The sequence below is a fragment of the Chrysemys picta genome, chromosome 1 (assembly GCF_011386835.1).
Source record: "Chrysemys picta bellii isolate R12L10 chromosome 1, ASM1138683v2, whole genome shotgun sequence".
Lineage (NCBI taxonomy): Eukaryota > Metazoa > Chordata > Testudines > Emydidae > Chrysemys > Chrysemys picta.
In genome coordinates, this window is record NC_088791.1 from 132,784,447 (window position 1) to 132,800,462 (window position 16,016).

Genomic DNA, 16,016 nt, shown 5'->3' on the forward strand with positions numbered 1-16,016 from the left:
TTGTTGCTCACATTTTACTCAGTCCTTATTCAGCAAAACTCCCCTTGGAAACCATGGGAATTTTGCCAGAGTGAGGACTCAGGCCAGGACATCCGTTTTTGGCACTTAATAAGGCTGCAGGGTACGTGATTTCTCACATGTCTGCAGAGTACCGTGCACATTGAGGGCATCATATAAATAAATAATTAAAACTAGATGGTCTTACTGACACACACATATATTTAGCAAAGTTTTCCATGTTTTGTAATCCTCCCTGCTGAGGCATGTTAGCTGAATGACAATGAAATAATAGCAACAGTCAAACTTTATAGTTTCCTGAAAACTGTGGCCTTCCAGGTTGTTTTTGTGCTAAGCTAACAGCTCTTAAATCTTTACAGCCGAATGAGACAGTTCAAGATGGCTGTGACAGTCATTCTTGTAAAGTAAATGAGAAAAGAGAATTTATCTGGGAAAAACGAATCACTGGCTGCTCTCCATTCGATTCCAGGAGATGTTTGGCTGAAGGAGTAAGTAGTGAAATGGGTCCTGCTTGCATGTTTCCGAATATATTCTGTCATGTTTATGGGGCTTTATATAAATCCCGTATGTGTATTAGGGATGGGTAATCTAAGCTTCCACCTTACACCGCAGCTAAATTGAACCCGAACCTTTTTTTAGGTTCAGAAACGTTTTTTTTATTTTATTTTAAATAATAAATGTCACAGGCTCCTGCATATCCTGGTTGCAGATGGGACTGTAATAAACATGGGAAAAGCTGATCTTCCAGTATTTCCAGCCCATCCAAAGCCAGGAAGTGCTGGGGACAGAGGGGGAATGCTGATCTCATGATGTTCTTAGTCCAGTTTTCATGGCAAAGAAGTGTGGAGAAGCATCTGAGCTTTTGGAGTCTCAGTGGAACTGAACCTCCAAACTTTGTGTTTCATCCATCACTAAAGTGCATGTGTGCATATGATGTAGGGGCAGATTCTGGCTACTCTTGAGTATGAAGATGGGAGGAGGATGCAGATAGCCTTCCCCTTTGCATAGGGAGCAGTCTAAATCCAGGTGCTTGCACTTCCTAGTTCAATAACATGGGGAGTGGGAGCACTACTGGACATGCTATATGAGTCCCTCTGCATCCAACCCCTTCTGCATTGCTTGATAACTTGAGGCCAGCCTTGGGTTGGGACGTGGAATGCAAGCTATGGTCTTTTAAAGGATATAGCACTTGCTGCTACTGCAGGTTTCTGCCTGCCTGTGTCTTCTTATAACATGGCAGTGGGTAGTGAGGCCACAAGCAAGCCCACCCTATACAGTGGATTTCTCTCATACATGCACAAAGTGAACAGCGATTTTGAGACTCATTATTCAGAAAGATAAAAGCCTTTCATGAAAACTGTACTCCTTTTTGCTGTCACTACTGCACATACCTCCGTAAACTGAAGTAGAGCTGTATAGAGGAAAACTATTTGAAAAATAATGGGATATGCACAAAGCCATAGACTGAGTGTATTATCTCCCTCCGGTGGTTTCATTTTCAAACCAAAGGATAATAGTTGACTTTTTAAATGGTAAGTCCCACTATCCAGCTCTCATTTTTTTAAAATACATTTTCAAAATGTATCTTGGACCTAAATATGTTCCTATTCAGTTACTGACTCACAGGTTCAGGTGACTCTCTGAAGCAGGGTCAGAGATCCAGTGGTAACAGTGGCAGCCATTTTAAAGAAACGTAAATGAAAATATAATTACATGTGGCCCATTTTTAATCCTCAGTAATACAGAAAGTCATCAGAGTTATGGCTCCAAAAGGTAAAAATTATAAGATAATGATGCCCTAAGAGCAATATCAGTTGGTTGTGTGGAAAAAAACTTTAAAGCTGTTTAATATTCCTAAACTTTAATGAAGTCAAATGATAGGAAAATTAGTATTTCTACATACTTCTATTATATGTATAGCACAGAAACATAGTTCATAACTTCTTATTATAGAGAAATTGAATATAAGTCTGACTATTTTTAGATGTGTGTGTAAATACTGTTTGTGCCTAAACTGCAACATGTCTTCTCTCTTAGGGTAAAATTGCAAAAATTGACAATACCTGTTGTGAAACATGTAAGTAACTATGCTAGAAACATCTTTCTTTTACAACCTCTCAGAATGTAGTCTACTACATAAGAAGCCATGTTTTGCATTCATGATCTGTGTACAGTAAAAGAGAGCTAATTCAAAAGATTCAAACAAATGTCAACGCTGATTCACATAATTGTGTGACTAAAATCACCACGTTTGTCTCATTGTGAGTTGTGTGGTCATATTATTCATGATTGTTTAGACTACAGCAGGGTATGCCTAGAAAACATTGGCAAATCCCCAAAATTTCACACATTTTAGCGTGAATAATCAGTCATTCCAAAATGTTTATTATTCATCATTCAGTATTTTCCTGTTGAAACAATTTCAGTAATTTAGCCAAAGATCAGGAACAGCTCCACACAAACGGGGTGACCAATCAGTCAACCCGATATTGACTATACGAAGCAAATGTTTTGTGAGCACTCAATAGGCTTAAAATTATTTAGTAAAACAATCCAGTGAAAACTGAAAACTGAATAATAAATATGGAAATCACGATCTGTTCATGAATGATTTAATAACCAGAAAGTGAGATAAATTCATAACAAGTGTGTATTTATAATGAATAGTTTGACTGGGTCTCAGAATAAACAGTTTTGGCCAATCCTGCAAACCCTTGGTCATGTGATCCTTACATAAATAATGCCATTCATTTCAGCTGGACTATTCCAGGGTTTGTTTGCATGAATAAGGGTTGCAGAATTTTGCTATTATCCCCAAACTAACCTTTGAATATTTCTATGAACATAAAGGCTTTACATTTGCAACTTTGCAAATAAATTGGTGAATAATTATGAAGTTATTTTAGCTCTTAACAAAAAAAGACTCCTTTCTAAGGTCAAAATGTCAGCACCTCGTGTGCCCTCTGTTCTCTCTTTTATTTGTTCTGGGCATGTGCTAATAAATAAAAGATGGCAAGCACATTAGACCATCACTGCACAACCACGGTAATTGCTGTAACAATATACCACTTTGGAGAAGTTAACGCCGAGCATTTGCTTCCATGGCCTGTCTACATATCAGTGAGTTCCGGGTTTAAGAAATAAAAGTCAGGAAGCTATTGAGATAATAGACTATGGCTGAATGGCTCACACAGGTAATTTAGTTAAGAGGGCTTTTATCTACCAGGCTTCAAGCAAGGAATTAATATTGAAAATTGTCTATTAACTCTTACACATTTCCACATTATATTTAAAAGATCAAGGGAGACTTGTAAGTGGGAAAGGGGTGTGTGTGTGTGTGTGTGTGTGTGTGTGTGTGTGTGTGTGTGTGTGTGTGTGTCAATTTTTATGAATGTGCCAAGATGCCAATTAGATCTTAGACCTGAAATCTAACAAACTAGATAAGTGTTATAGCCAATATAGAATGGAATCCAATAGGATAAGACCTTTTTATTGAATCCAGGGAGCTAGCTTACTAATTTTAACTTTAATTCACCCAGAACCATATTAGTAAACAATCAACAATTCTCCACTCAAGTGTAGATACAGCCTAGTCTTGCAAACAATTATCACAGACTAGAGTTGAGACTCCACAGTTATACCAAGGAACAATGCGAATCACCAAGATTTCTCATTACATTTACTGATGATCATAGAGTCATAGAGTTTAAGGCCAGAAGGGACCACCTGATTATCTAGTCTGAACCTGTATATCAAAGGCCACCGACACCACCCTGAATCCACACACTAAACCCCACAGCTGAAATGAGACCAAAGGATTACAGCCCACAGGAGACTAGATTATTATGTGCCAGAGGCAGAGAAAAAGAGGGGCTCAATTCTTTAGTCCCTAACACATTTATCACACTTCCAAGGATATACTTGTCTTCAAGGCACATTTAAAGCACGTGGTCCCTGCTGTTTAAATGGATTGGACCAAAAGGGACAAATTTAGAATATGAAAAACAATTGCTTAAAATTGTTGTTTTTAACCTCTCTTAGGCCAATTTGCTTGGGTTTACAATGGCGAGCATGTATTAGTTAAAATCTAAAACAGGGTTACTTGGTGTCTCGCTAGAGAGTGTAGACGTAATCAAGATAACCTGAAGTTTTTTTTATGTTAAAGAACAGAAAGGGAAATACAATCTTTGAAATGAAATCTCATCACTTCATCTTATCCTCTTAACCCTGGGATGTGAGGAGAGTCCTTTCCATGAGACCGGTCCTGGCATTCATCACACTGGGGATTCTGCAGCATTGTCGGTTCAGTCAACTCAGGGTCTCATATGATTGGTGACCTCAGTTTTATATGCCCTGACTTTAGGACTCATTGGAGGGAAGCTCCCTCTTATTTTTATTGGACGTGTGCCAACTGAGTGCTCAGATATCAGCTCTCAGTTTCTCTGGTGCTTCCATCGGTATCTTGTAGATGGTGATGGGGTATAAAATATTTCTCCAGTCCTTTTCTTATCGGAGGCTTTTCATGTTTGATCTATTTCAAAGCTTGTATTTCAATATTAGCCCATATTATTAATTGGAAATTTCTCCTTTTTAAGCAATTTCTTTTAATGATCCAAAGGTACATATAGGTTTAAATCTTTCAGCATTCCTTCTTCCTTGTGCCATACAATTCCTATTACTTCTAAAGGGCCACAGTTATTTCCAATGGAAAGAAGCATAATGCCTTATAATCTTCCAAACTTGATGGACCTATTTCATACATTCTTTGATTGTACATAAGCATTGCATGTTATATAGAATTTGAAATTGAACGAGAGACATTATCCACATATAAAGAGATGTAGATCTGACTCACAAAGCAAGAAAATGCGCAGTTTCAAGTTTGGGGTGAAAGACAAACTGATGGGACAAAATAGATTATCTATGATATTTGATTTACAAGGCAAACATATGTATAGTTTATAGTTGGGGGTGAAAATATGGTTTGGATTTTTTGGGGTAACCTTCGATCTCACAGCAGGTTATTTCTAGTTTGCTTAAATTGCATCTTCCCCACTCATCTCTTGACCCACTCGCAAAGTGAAGTGGGACACTTTTCGTAGGAAACTAGGATGTTAACCTTGCCTGGCAACTTTTTGGAGTTCTTTTTAGCTAGTTTGGGAGGAAGGAAGAAATTTTGTCCATATGCAAATTATGAGAGATTCTTGCTTAGGCGATTAACAGTGCCATTTTAGTTTCTATTCTTGGGGAGTGGAATTCCCAACTGTAGCTTATCTGTGTGTCCTTAGACAAAGTGTCTCACCTGATATGAACCATGTTCTTATTGTCTTAACTAGCTAGGTGGAAACTATTTTGGAATAAACTGAGGTGGATAGCTTTTCTAATTTTTGAGGGCCAGGAGGAATTAATGGTTATTAATCATTCAAGGCATATCTGTTCTCTATATCTCTTACAGACTTTAATTAATTAAGTGGGGAAATATACTGCATACTGTAAGGAAAATACAGAGTAAAATCCCAGTTCCAAACCATGTTACGTATGTTTTACAGATGTCAAAAAATGAATTCACCTCTGTTGGTGTAGGGTTGAAAATTACACCTTTCTGTGCCAGCAGGGGCTACTTTACCCAAGGGAGGGTTCACATCCAGGGAGGGCAGGTGGCATTTGCCCCCAGGCTGTCTTTGCCATTAGGTGCTAACCAGGTGAGAAAGATTTTAAATTCTGACTCTGGTTCCTAAGAAGCATCACCTGTAGAGGGACAGTGCTGAATCAGCCTTGGCCATGCCATCTTCCAGCCTCTGCCATCCACTGTTACGTTGGCACTGACTAGCTCTGGAGCAAAGCTTGTAGGTGTCTTTCTCCACTGCAGTCTTCTTCCTGGCATATTCTCCACTCCCATGGGCAGGAGCTAGCATATCTTAAGGCTGAATGAAACCTATTATCTTTGAAATTACATTCTTTCTTACTATGTGAAGCACAGTAAACCAAACCCAGTAATCAAAGTGAATTGTGAGCAGCCTGTTATATTATGAGGTTAACCATCCCCAGGGATCTAGTGCTAGTATTCTTCACTCACATGTGAGAGACCTGGGTTTGAGTCTTCATCCTGGTCATTTGCTCCCAAGATGGACAAAGTTTGAAAGTGTTTCAGAAACATCATGCCTGTTTCTGCAGGCTGGCGTGTACAGAGTCCCTCATGATAGAGAAGAGATAGGAATTGGTTATAATTAATATAAAGGGGCTTGTTGATTGAAGCCATTTTAAACAGACTGACCCTGTGGTTCTCCCTGACTCTGTAGCTCCCAGACTCACTAAGGACAGCCTGTCTTGTCTAGTGTCACCACCAGGTGCTGGCCTGGACAAAGCAGTCATGGAAAGGACTGCTGACCCCCTTCAGGGAAAAGAATGCTTTTGTCACTCGGACATGAACCCTCCAGCCAATTAAACATCAGTATTAGAATAATAGTATCATAGAAATATAGGGCTTGAGAAGTCATCAAGTCCAACCCCCTGTTTAGAGACAGAACCAAATAAACCTAGACCATCCCTGACAGGTGTTTGTCCAACCTGTTCCACAACTTCCCTTGGAAGCCTATTCCAGAGCTTAAGTCTCCTTATAGTTAGAAAGTTTTTTCTAATATCTAACCTAAATCTCCCTTGCTGCAGATTAAGCCCATTACTTATTGTCCAACCTTCAGCAGACATGGAGAACCATTGATCATAATCCTCTTTATAACAGCCCTTAACTTACTTGAGGCCACTTTATACAGACTGATATGATTGGAAGGGATTCCCTTCTAGTGGTAAGTGGAAGGAAGGATGGTGACTCTGACATGAGATCTCATTGCTGGGGTGGGTTAAAGTCAGGAAAAAAATAAAAAAAGGAAGTGGCCTGAACTTTCTGTTTAGGGTGCAGGAGGTCACTTTTCTCACTCTCTCCAAAGACACTTAATGACTGCAACTTAATAAGTATCATCCCAGTTGTCAGTCATTATACAGTAAGTCCCAATATTTCAATGGAACTAAAATGATATATTTAAGAGCAGTCTGTATGCAGGATAATAGAAAAATCACAAACAAGCAGCTTGAGATTTTAAAAACCACCTAAAGGCATTAGCCACATTGCTCTAATGGAAATTAATTGTGTGGTTAAATGTTCTAGTTGACTTGGAACATCTGAACCTGTAAATTTACAGTCAAGATCAGAGAGAAGAAAAGCAATCCTTAGCATTTATAGTAAATGCACTGTATAAATACTAACTAATAAGACTAATAAGTCTTCACAATATATTTACCTTACATGTCATTTACACACATTCACTCACTCCCTCTCTCACACACCTAATTTCAAAAGGAGCTCTATCTCTGGTGATCAGATCTCCTTCACACCACTCAGGCTACTGGCTTTGAGTCAAATGGTAATCTTCCTCTATTGCACAATTTTCCTTCTTTATCCCATCCCTTTAATTAAATGTGGCAGGGCCTAACGATTCATCAAAGCCCACAATATATAATAAAGTAATATGTAGCCTGTTACCTATACTCCAGATAATAGAATAATCAATTTCTCGTGGCTGTAAAGATTGACATACAGGTTACATAACCTTTCCAGGTCATTCAGCCTATTCAATATATATATAAAAAAACCTGTTTAAAAAAATAGATTCTGTTCAGTTAAAGGTGCAAATCAAGGTGTTGACTCTGGTCTATAAGGCCTGATATTGGCTGGGGCACTGGCTGTCTGTGAAGCCATCCTCCCTCTCTGTGGTATGCCAAGGCAATTGAGGTCAGCTCGAGTGCTTGTGTGAATGGTTCCTTGTCTTCAACACGAGGGAGTTGGTAGCTGAATATTTCAAGGCTGGGTGCCCTTCCACTCTTGTAGTTGCTCCCCAACTGATCCAATATACCCTGTTATTCTGGGCCTCAGGAAACAGTGCTGGGTTTATCACTTTTCTTAGGCTTTTGCCTGCAGGAGTGAGATGATAGGAAGTGGTGGTGCTCAGGGATACGGTGGTTTCTGTAGGAAGAGGATGGTCCTTTTCTTTCCACCCCTGAAAGAAGCATAGTTGTGTCTCTGCTATTCATCCTTTTTTCCCTTTCTGATCTTGACACTGTCCATTTCATTACATTATGTACATGTGACCTAATCTCTCTGGAGGGGGTGTGGCCTTATGAAATCCAAAATAAATAAACCAAATTGATGTTTTTGGACAATACATCTCTCAGTTGGGAGCAAAGAAACGTTGAAGATATGGCGACAGTCTGATGACAGTTATTTTGAAATGGGATGCGTGTCAACTATTGTGACTGTCCGTGTCTGCACTCTGCTTGGACACATTTTATCAAACAAAGTGATTAAAGCATTGAAAGTGAGCTGGCGTTTCCAGCCTTGCAGCCAGCAACACTTTTCACGCGTGTGGAGCTTTTTTCAGATCACTTGTGAAGCGCTAGAAAGGCAGAAAAGCAATAAGGCTGGGAATGTTATCTTGGAAAAGAGATGGGAAGCTGCTTCTTTAGCTGCTGGGAGGACACCTACATCAAAGGGAAGTTATATTTCTTTGGTCAATTTGCAGCTGGCCAGTTGATTGCAGTGTTCTGTCCGAATGAATGGTTGTGGAGAGGGACAATACAGAAAGTAAAAATAGATTCTAATTGATAAAGAATCGACTTGAGCGCTGAATAGCTTCACTTGCTAGCTAGAGTTAACGTAAGAGTTCATCTTGACACATGGCAATGGTGCTGTATTAACACTGCAAATGAAGAACCACTGCTTCCTGTGTGTAGAAAGGCCACTTAGAAGAGAATTAGCTCCTTCGCAAATCATTAGCTAGCATGGGAAAATGAATAAAGTGGTTGGGGCAAATTATCTTATGTATAAAACTGTATATGTTTAAAATCCAGATCTGTACAGGGCTGGTGGGAGGGAAAAGGGAGCTGCTATCCAGTAACAACCACAGCCTATGGGCTGCAATAGCCCTGCTTCATGGGACCAATCAACAGCACTCTGGCTCCTCCCCAAGCCTAATAGCATCCCACCGACAAAGACGCTCTGCAGGTCTAGTCCTGTATTGCCTTTTATGTGGATTCTTCATGAGGAGGAGAGGAGGGACAGTCAGCATTTATCCTCTAGTGTCAAGAGCACCAAATGGCAGTTGCTCAGGATGGAATCCTGTCCCCATTAAAGTCAATGGCAAAACTTCCAGTGACTGAAGTCAGGCTTTTACCCCCAGAGTACACCAATGGGAATGGAGAATTTAACCCCATTATTTTCATGCCACAAAATTCAACATATATCTCAGAGTAAATTTCCATAGGAAATAACCCTGTCAGTCCATTTTGAAAGCTGGTGTTGACAAGGGGAAGTTTCAATCCAAAAGTCATTTCTGATGTTCATTTCTTGACACCCCCTAGAATTGCACCTTCTTTTGCCAGTGGTGCTGAACATTGCACAGTGTTTATTTCAGTGAAAGAATGTGATCCCTTTCTGCAGTATATTCCCTGACTCTTGCATTTGGGAGCCAATCAGGATCAACAACTAATGATTTCAATAGTTGTTAATTAATGGGAAAGGGGTATATTTTTCTGGATGTAACTTATTATGGGCAGGTCTATACTTAAAACGCTGCAGTGGTGCAACAGCACATCTTTTATTTGTTAACAATAGTCCATCAAAAATCCTATTTGGGAAAAAAATAACAAGACATAGATTTGTAATAAATATTATTCAGTGGAACAAGAGCCAGGTGAGGTACCATCTTGGGGCTTTAATATATCGCTGGTCATTCAGCAAGGTGTTTTTTTACTGTTGTTTTTGATTGGTTTATGCAGGAACTCAGTGGTATTCAATGGAATTTTAAGGCTGCAGTACTGTATATTCACAGTACCCTGTGTTAATTACCACATGGAAACATATCTACGTCTTTTACTAGGGGTCTTGCTAATAATGGCATATGGCCAATGGCAATTTTTGTGTGTACTAAGCAGAGAATGGTGCCAGAATGTTTTTTTTAAAAAGTCTTCAACCATTGGCAAATTCCCCTTCTTTCTTGACTCGGTAGGTATAGAAGCAGAATGCAGACAAGTAAATTCCAGGCTGACGTATCTGAATATCAATGGCTGTGAGGCTGAAGATGGAGTGTCTATTTTCCAGTGTGAGGTAAAAAAAAATCTGTTTTCATTTTGTCAGTACAGAACTGTGGCAAAACACGACACACTTTCAAAAGGAGTGGTTTGCTCCATTTTTGCATAGTAGGAAATCGCAGTGCTATTTCCCTCCTCTTGCTAGGTAAAGGTATGACTCTTCCATGTATTCACCCCTCGCTGCTCAAAGCCAAGGTAAATGGCCTTTGCGCAGGGATCTCAACAAGGTTTGTTGAAGAGAATTAATTTGCTTCCCTATTCCACCCAAGGGCAAGTCAGTGGCTTCTCACTTGCTTCCATTCCACTCAACAGAATGGAACATTGACTTCTGTCTCTGCAGGAGTTTCAGCTGTGTACATTTGATTCCATTTAGTCTAACCTGATTTTTCCCCCCTCTTCGGGGCTGATAAGAAAACCCACTTTACAATACACAGAAGCTCCATTCATGTTGCTTCTAGTTCCTGGAGAGACATGTGGATATTAAGTTGCCTTGCTGGGATCTTCTGCACTTGAATGAATTTCACCCTTAATTTTATGGGGCCCAATTTTCAAATCTGTGACTCTAAGGTTAGGTACATAAATCCCCTTCTAGACTCCTAAGTCAACACATCAATGCCTAAATAATAAATGCCTAAATTTAGGTGCCTAACATGTAAGCACCCAGGTTTAAAAACAGCTCTGTAGGATTTGACATGACTTCAGTATTTGAGCCCACACACTGTGCTCTTATGTTCCACATATCCCATCAATTTCCATAATTTGAACAAAAGTGTAATGCCACGGGATTCTCCTCCCCATCACTCTGCTCATGTAATACAGCAGATACAATCTGAAACAGGAGCAGAACATTCCTTCCAGATGTCCCCTTCTATCTTTGATAGATGGCACTGGGAAACAAATGAGAAGCTTGGTTCCCAGGCTGGCTGCAACAGAATAACTTCCCATTCTGTTTTTATTATGCCTGAATTTTTACTTTAAACCCCACTGGGATTAGGGATGGTAATTTCTTTTAGCACCCTCTCATAGGGATAATTTCTTTGACTGCTGTAGTTGCCAAATGGAGCATCTTTCTCCTTTCGGTGACTAGCTGGAAAGGGGTGGAGTTGGGTGCAGTGACTTGGGACCATGTGCCCCATGGGCTTCAAGACCTCCAGCCACTGTTCTCAAACCATAAAACTCTTAAGTGAAGAGGACATTTCAACAGTTCAGAAATGCTGTCCAATACTTGCTTAACTCCAAAATAAGAAAACTGCTGCCTTATCATCTTTATCCACTAAGTCAGTGGCTATTTGGGTCGTGTGGCTATGAAAGATCCAGGGCAGATTTCCTAGTGTGCAGATTGTAATTCAGAAATCTAGCCCATATTTCATTTTGGATAAACACGTGGGCCCAGAAAAAGGGACTTAAGCATTGTGATGCTCAGTGTCACAAAACCTAACTTTTGGGTGCCTAGAAAAATCACAGGAACAACACTGATCCACAAAGCCTGAGTTAGGTGTCTCGGCTCCTATACAATACATGGGGAGAGATAGGCACCTCAGACTGTGATCCACAAAGCCTGTAAACTAGGTGGGGAGCTGCCTAAGCTAGCCCATGGGAGACACCGATGACAAGGGTGTATGCTAAGCTCCACCCCTCTCTTGGAGTTGAATGCCTAAGTCTGAGCTGCAGGGAGGAACCTGTTTCTGTTTACAATTCACAAACCAGGGAAGATAGGCATTCTGCCAACTAAGTCATGTGCAGGTGTGCTCAGAGGCTGCCCACCATCAATTTTAATTGGGTAACGCATTTATGAGCTCCACTCCTAAAACCTCTTGTGATTGGTAGAGCAGAATCACTGTTGCATTTCATCTCAGAAATGCTAGCAAGTGATACTTACACACCTTTACATTACAACCTATACAATGGTTTAGAATAGTACAAGCTACAATGTAAATTATGTGCAATCAAATCAATGGTAGGTTTCCCTCAGGAAGTGCTACAGGCACAATAAGGATTGAGTAAAACTAAAGTGAAGATTACAGAGTTTGGCCTGTTTCATGGATTATTATTGTTTGTTTTTACACATTGTAAATAATAGAGAAACAGAACATGGATAGCTAATAATGTAAAAAAATATTGGCATGATACAACTTGATCTGTATAAATTAGGGAAAATAAAATGTAACAAGGATAAGCACAAATGGATGGACAACTTCTTGTTAGAAATCAAAGAGGAATATTCAGTTTGTGGGTTTTTTCATTATGTTTGGCATAAATGCAATTAAGTTGTGTAAAAACAGTATTGTACAGATGGAATCAAAGTAGTAATTTTTTCCTCTTTATACAGCACTGGTAAAACTGAATACTGTGTAGAGGTGGTTGGAGAATTTTTTTTCCCCAGAAAATTGTGATGAAAATGGAAAATAAAAAAAAAAATATAAAAATTGTCATTGGATAATTTTGACTTTGTCAAAAAAATCAGAAACATTTTCATTTTGGGGCAAAAAGTCAAAATTCAGCAGCAGAAAACCAAAATTGTTTGGCCAAAAATTGCTGAAAACCAATCCTTGATTTTTCCACCCAGAAACCAAGAGCTTTTGTGGAAAAATCAGACACTTTCCTTAAAAAAATTCATTTAGTCAAACAAATTTAAAACAGCTGCAATGCTGTGTACAGTTTGAGTTGCTGGAATATAAAATAGAGAGAAACTAGAAAAATGTGGAAAAGGAACTAACGTGTTTGGAGAGAATGGTGTGGGGGAAGCAATGGAGGTGATCAGTGTGCAGGGCAACAGGAGTTATGGATGACCTAGAAATAAATGAAACAGAAGTTAAGATGCCTTTGGCCTGTCTTGTACTTTGAAGTCCACAATCCCCTACTAGATCAGGCGGAATATAATTCTTTTCAAGCTTTTTTTAAATACAAACTTTAAAGATTGTTGTAATAACGGTGCCCAAAGCCCCACTACTATTGTTTCCTATTAGCCTATCAAACTTACCACAATATTGTAAACATTCTAGGATATCTTAGTGTATGAGCTTGTTTGTGTGACATCAGCTGTTGCGCAGGATTACCTTACGTGTGTAAACATGTCAAGGGAGATGGGAAATAATATTTTGGCATTTGCTGAAAACATGAAGCATGAGACCAACAACCAATGAAGACCAATCAAATGAATCCATTCCAAAGTCCTGGCCAAAACTTCCATTAGCTTTCTTGAGGCTGCTTGGATAAAACTGAGGGCAGAATTTGGACCTTTATCAGAAATCTGTGGAGTAAACTATTATTTGGCAAGATTCAAACTTTGTATCTGTTTCACTTTTAGGGCAAATGCAGAAGCAAAACCAAGTACTCTATTGAAAGGAATAGACTTGAAGATGAGTGCACCTGTTGTTCAGCTACTCAGACAGTTCCGGTGAACGTCTCTCTGCTCTGTGCCAATGGCACAGTGGTGCAGCATGAAGTACCATCTGCAGTGCAGTGCGACTGTTTCTCTCGTAAATGTACATAGGAAACCTTTCCAGAAGCTGCTTCATTTAACCTTTATTTTTAATGGCTAAGGAATTTACCATTCAGATCTCACTTTCTTTCTTTAGACTGCTTTCTTCCAAATGATTCTGACCATTGCACTCATTGTATCAACATACCAAACAATAAATGCAAAGCTTATTTAACAGCATTTTTTGACTGTTTTACTTGGGCTGCTAGTGTGACCCATACCGTGTCCCTCGTTTCAAGGGATGTCACTCATTTAATATCAAAGTTACCTCTGTTCTACATACATTTGGTTTCCCCTCACTTTTATCATCACTGAATATTATTTACCTCCAAAGAAAGAAAACGAAATGAAAATATGAACCAGAGGTTACAGAAGGAGTTATTTACACTGAAGAAATGAATCCCATGGTATTTCAAGTTTCCTGACCAAATAATTTATTTGTTTCCCTCATATTGGGTCTTTGCCACACATTGTGTCCCACTTTTAGGCCTCAGCAGCTTGAGAGGTATGATGGGATACCTCAGAGAGAAAGATGATAATGTTCTCAGCAAACTGAAACATAGCTGACTATGACTCAGTCAGCCAAGTATCACTTTGCAACGTTTCTACAAATGAATGCTAAAGCGACTCCTTAGTGCTGGTGGAAGGTGCTGATTGACATCCTTGAAGTTCTCTATTCATTCATAGGCAGTGCAAGCATCCATTACTCCAGAGATGGTCTGATTCTAGTGATGGGATCTTCTGCTCCAATTCCAAATCAATTCACATTGATCCTCTAGATCTGTCTTTGCCCCCACTCCGCCCCCCCCAATCCATCACTGGTGTCTCCTATCCACAAGATAACCACAAAGCATTACCCCATAGTAGTCCTTGTTTCCCTAATCAAAAAAGCCCCCAACTTCTGTGTGAGCCAACCATCATATACATTTTTTGTCAAGTCTGCTTGGCTCAAGATCTATTCCCTGAATGGCAAAGCTCTCCTTGTCCTGTCCTCTGTTCACGAATATAGATGCTAGAAGCATATAAATATATATCATGCTAATAATATGCATTATGCACATCACTTCTATCTATTATATATTAGATAGATATGGTGTAGGCCAATTATGGTGTAGTTAATGCATGCCTATATAAATTGTGATACAACATGGCCAGGGAGCAGTGGGAAAGTGGTCTTACTGGGTGCTGGGAAGTGGGTGGGCATAAAGCCTAGGCTAATTAAGGCGTGGTTCCCTGTAGACTAGGGAAGGTTACTACAGGTTAATTGGAGCACCTGTAGCCAATTAAGACCCTGTAAGGAACCGAATTTAAAAAAAAAACTGTTTCAGGCAGACAGGGTGGAGCAAGAACTGGAGTTTGGAGGTGTGTTGCTGAGAATTGGAAGACCAGAGAATGAGAGACCCTACCCCAGCAGAGCAGGGAGACTCCCTCCCCCAGTGTCAAGGACAGAGGGTAACCCTACGCAAGGGGGAAAGAGGGGCTGGGGCTCAGAGCAAGGAGCAAACCCAGACTCCTCCCCTGCTTCCCTCTACCACCTTCCCAGGCCACTAGCAGGGCCCCAAGAACAGAGGCAAGGGGGTGGCGTCCTAGCCCCCCGCCAAGAAAAGCACAGGACCCACTATACCAACATCGGCCATTTTGTCAGTGTGTGTGTGTAAACCAGCCTACACCACAGTGTGTGTGTGTAAACAAGCCTACACCTGTTCCCTTATGCTAAGTATCCCATAATTCCTCACATTTGCAGAAGTAAGCATTTGGCATAAGTGAATAGAAAAGTTGTCAAAAATCAAGATACATCCATTCAATATCTTAAATAGCGAAGTCCCTTGCTGGATCAGTACCTGGAATGTTATTATCCAGAACAAAGATAAGGAAGAAACAACAAAACAAGTTAGGGTTGAAGAGGGGTAACTTGTAAAATCATATAAATAATACTAGCTGAAATGTGTAAATGGGGGAGTACATCTTCTGCGTCAGGTGAATATAACATCGCTGCCTAGGGCTGCTCTTAGGAGACTGGTAACATATAGAACCCTTTGCCTGTACCATATTAATAAACCTGACTGAAATTGGTTATTTGGTCTCTTGAGTGTATTTCATAATGAAATAAAGTGTGATTAAGCATTATACGACATATCAGCACTTCTTTGTAAACAATGCCACGGGCTTTTTCTGCCATCTCTGACACTTGCCCTTGGACCTCTTTCATCTTGCAGAAGTTACCTCCCCAGGATGTCTCCCTGCTTAAACAGTCACATCTCTGAGAAGTAGGAAGTGATGCTGCAATCAGAGCCAGGGCTGAATTGATGTTTTCCCCACTTCTTTGAACATCTCACCCTCTGCTTCCCCATTCCCTTCCCCATTCCCTGCCATCTCA

General features: G+C 40.0%; 1 protein-coding gene across 2 annotated transcripts in view; it reads left to right on the top strand.

Annotated features, from left to right (window-relative positions):
* Nucleotides 1-13,819, top strand: part of VWF (von Willebrand factor) — a 247,614-nt gene extending 233,795 nt beyond the window's left edge. For both annotated transcript variants that reach the window (XM_008165463.4, XM_065570815.1), the window contains exons 49-52: nt 378-506; nt 2,056-2,095; nt 10,077-10,174; nt 13,466-13,819. In XM_008165463.4, coding sequence (XP_008163685.2) covers nt 378-506; nt 2,056-2,095; nt 10,077-10,174; nt 13,466-13,651 — 453 coding nt within the window. In that variant the 3' untranslated portion in view covers nt 13,652-13,819. The remainder of the gene's footprint in view (nt 1-377; nt 507-2,055; nt 2,096-10,076; nt 10,175-13,465) is intronic.
* The last annotated feature ends 2,197 nt before the right edge of the window (nt 13,820-16,016 follow it).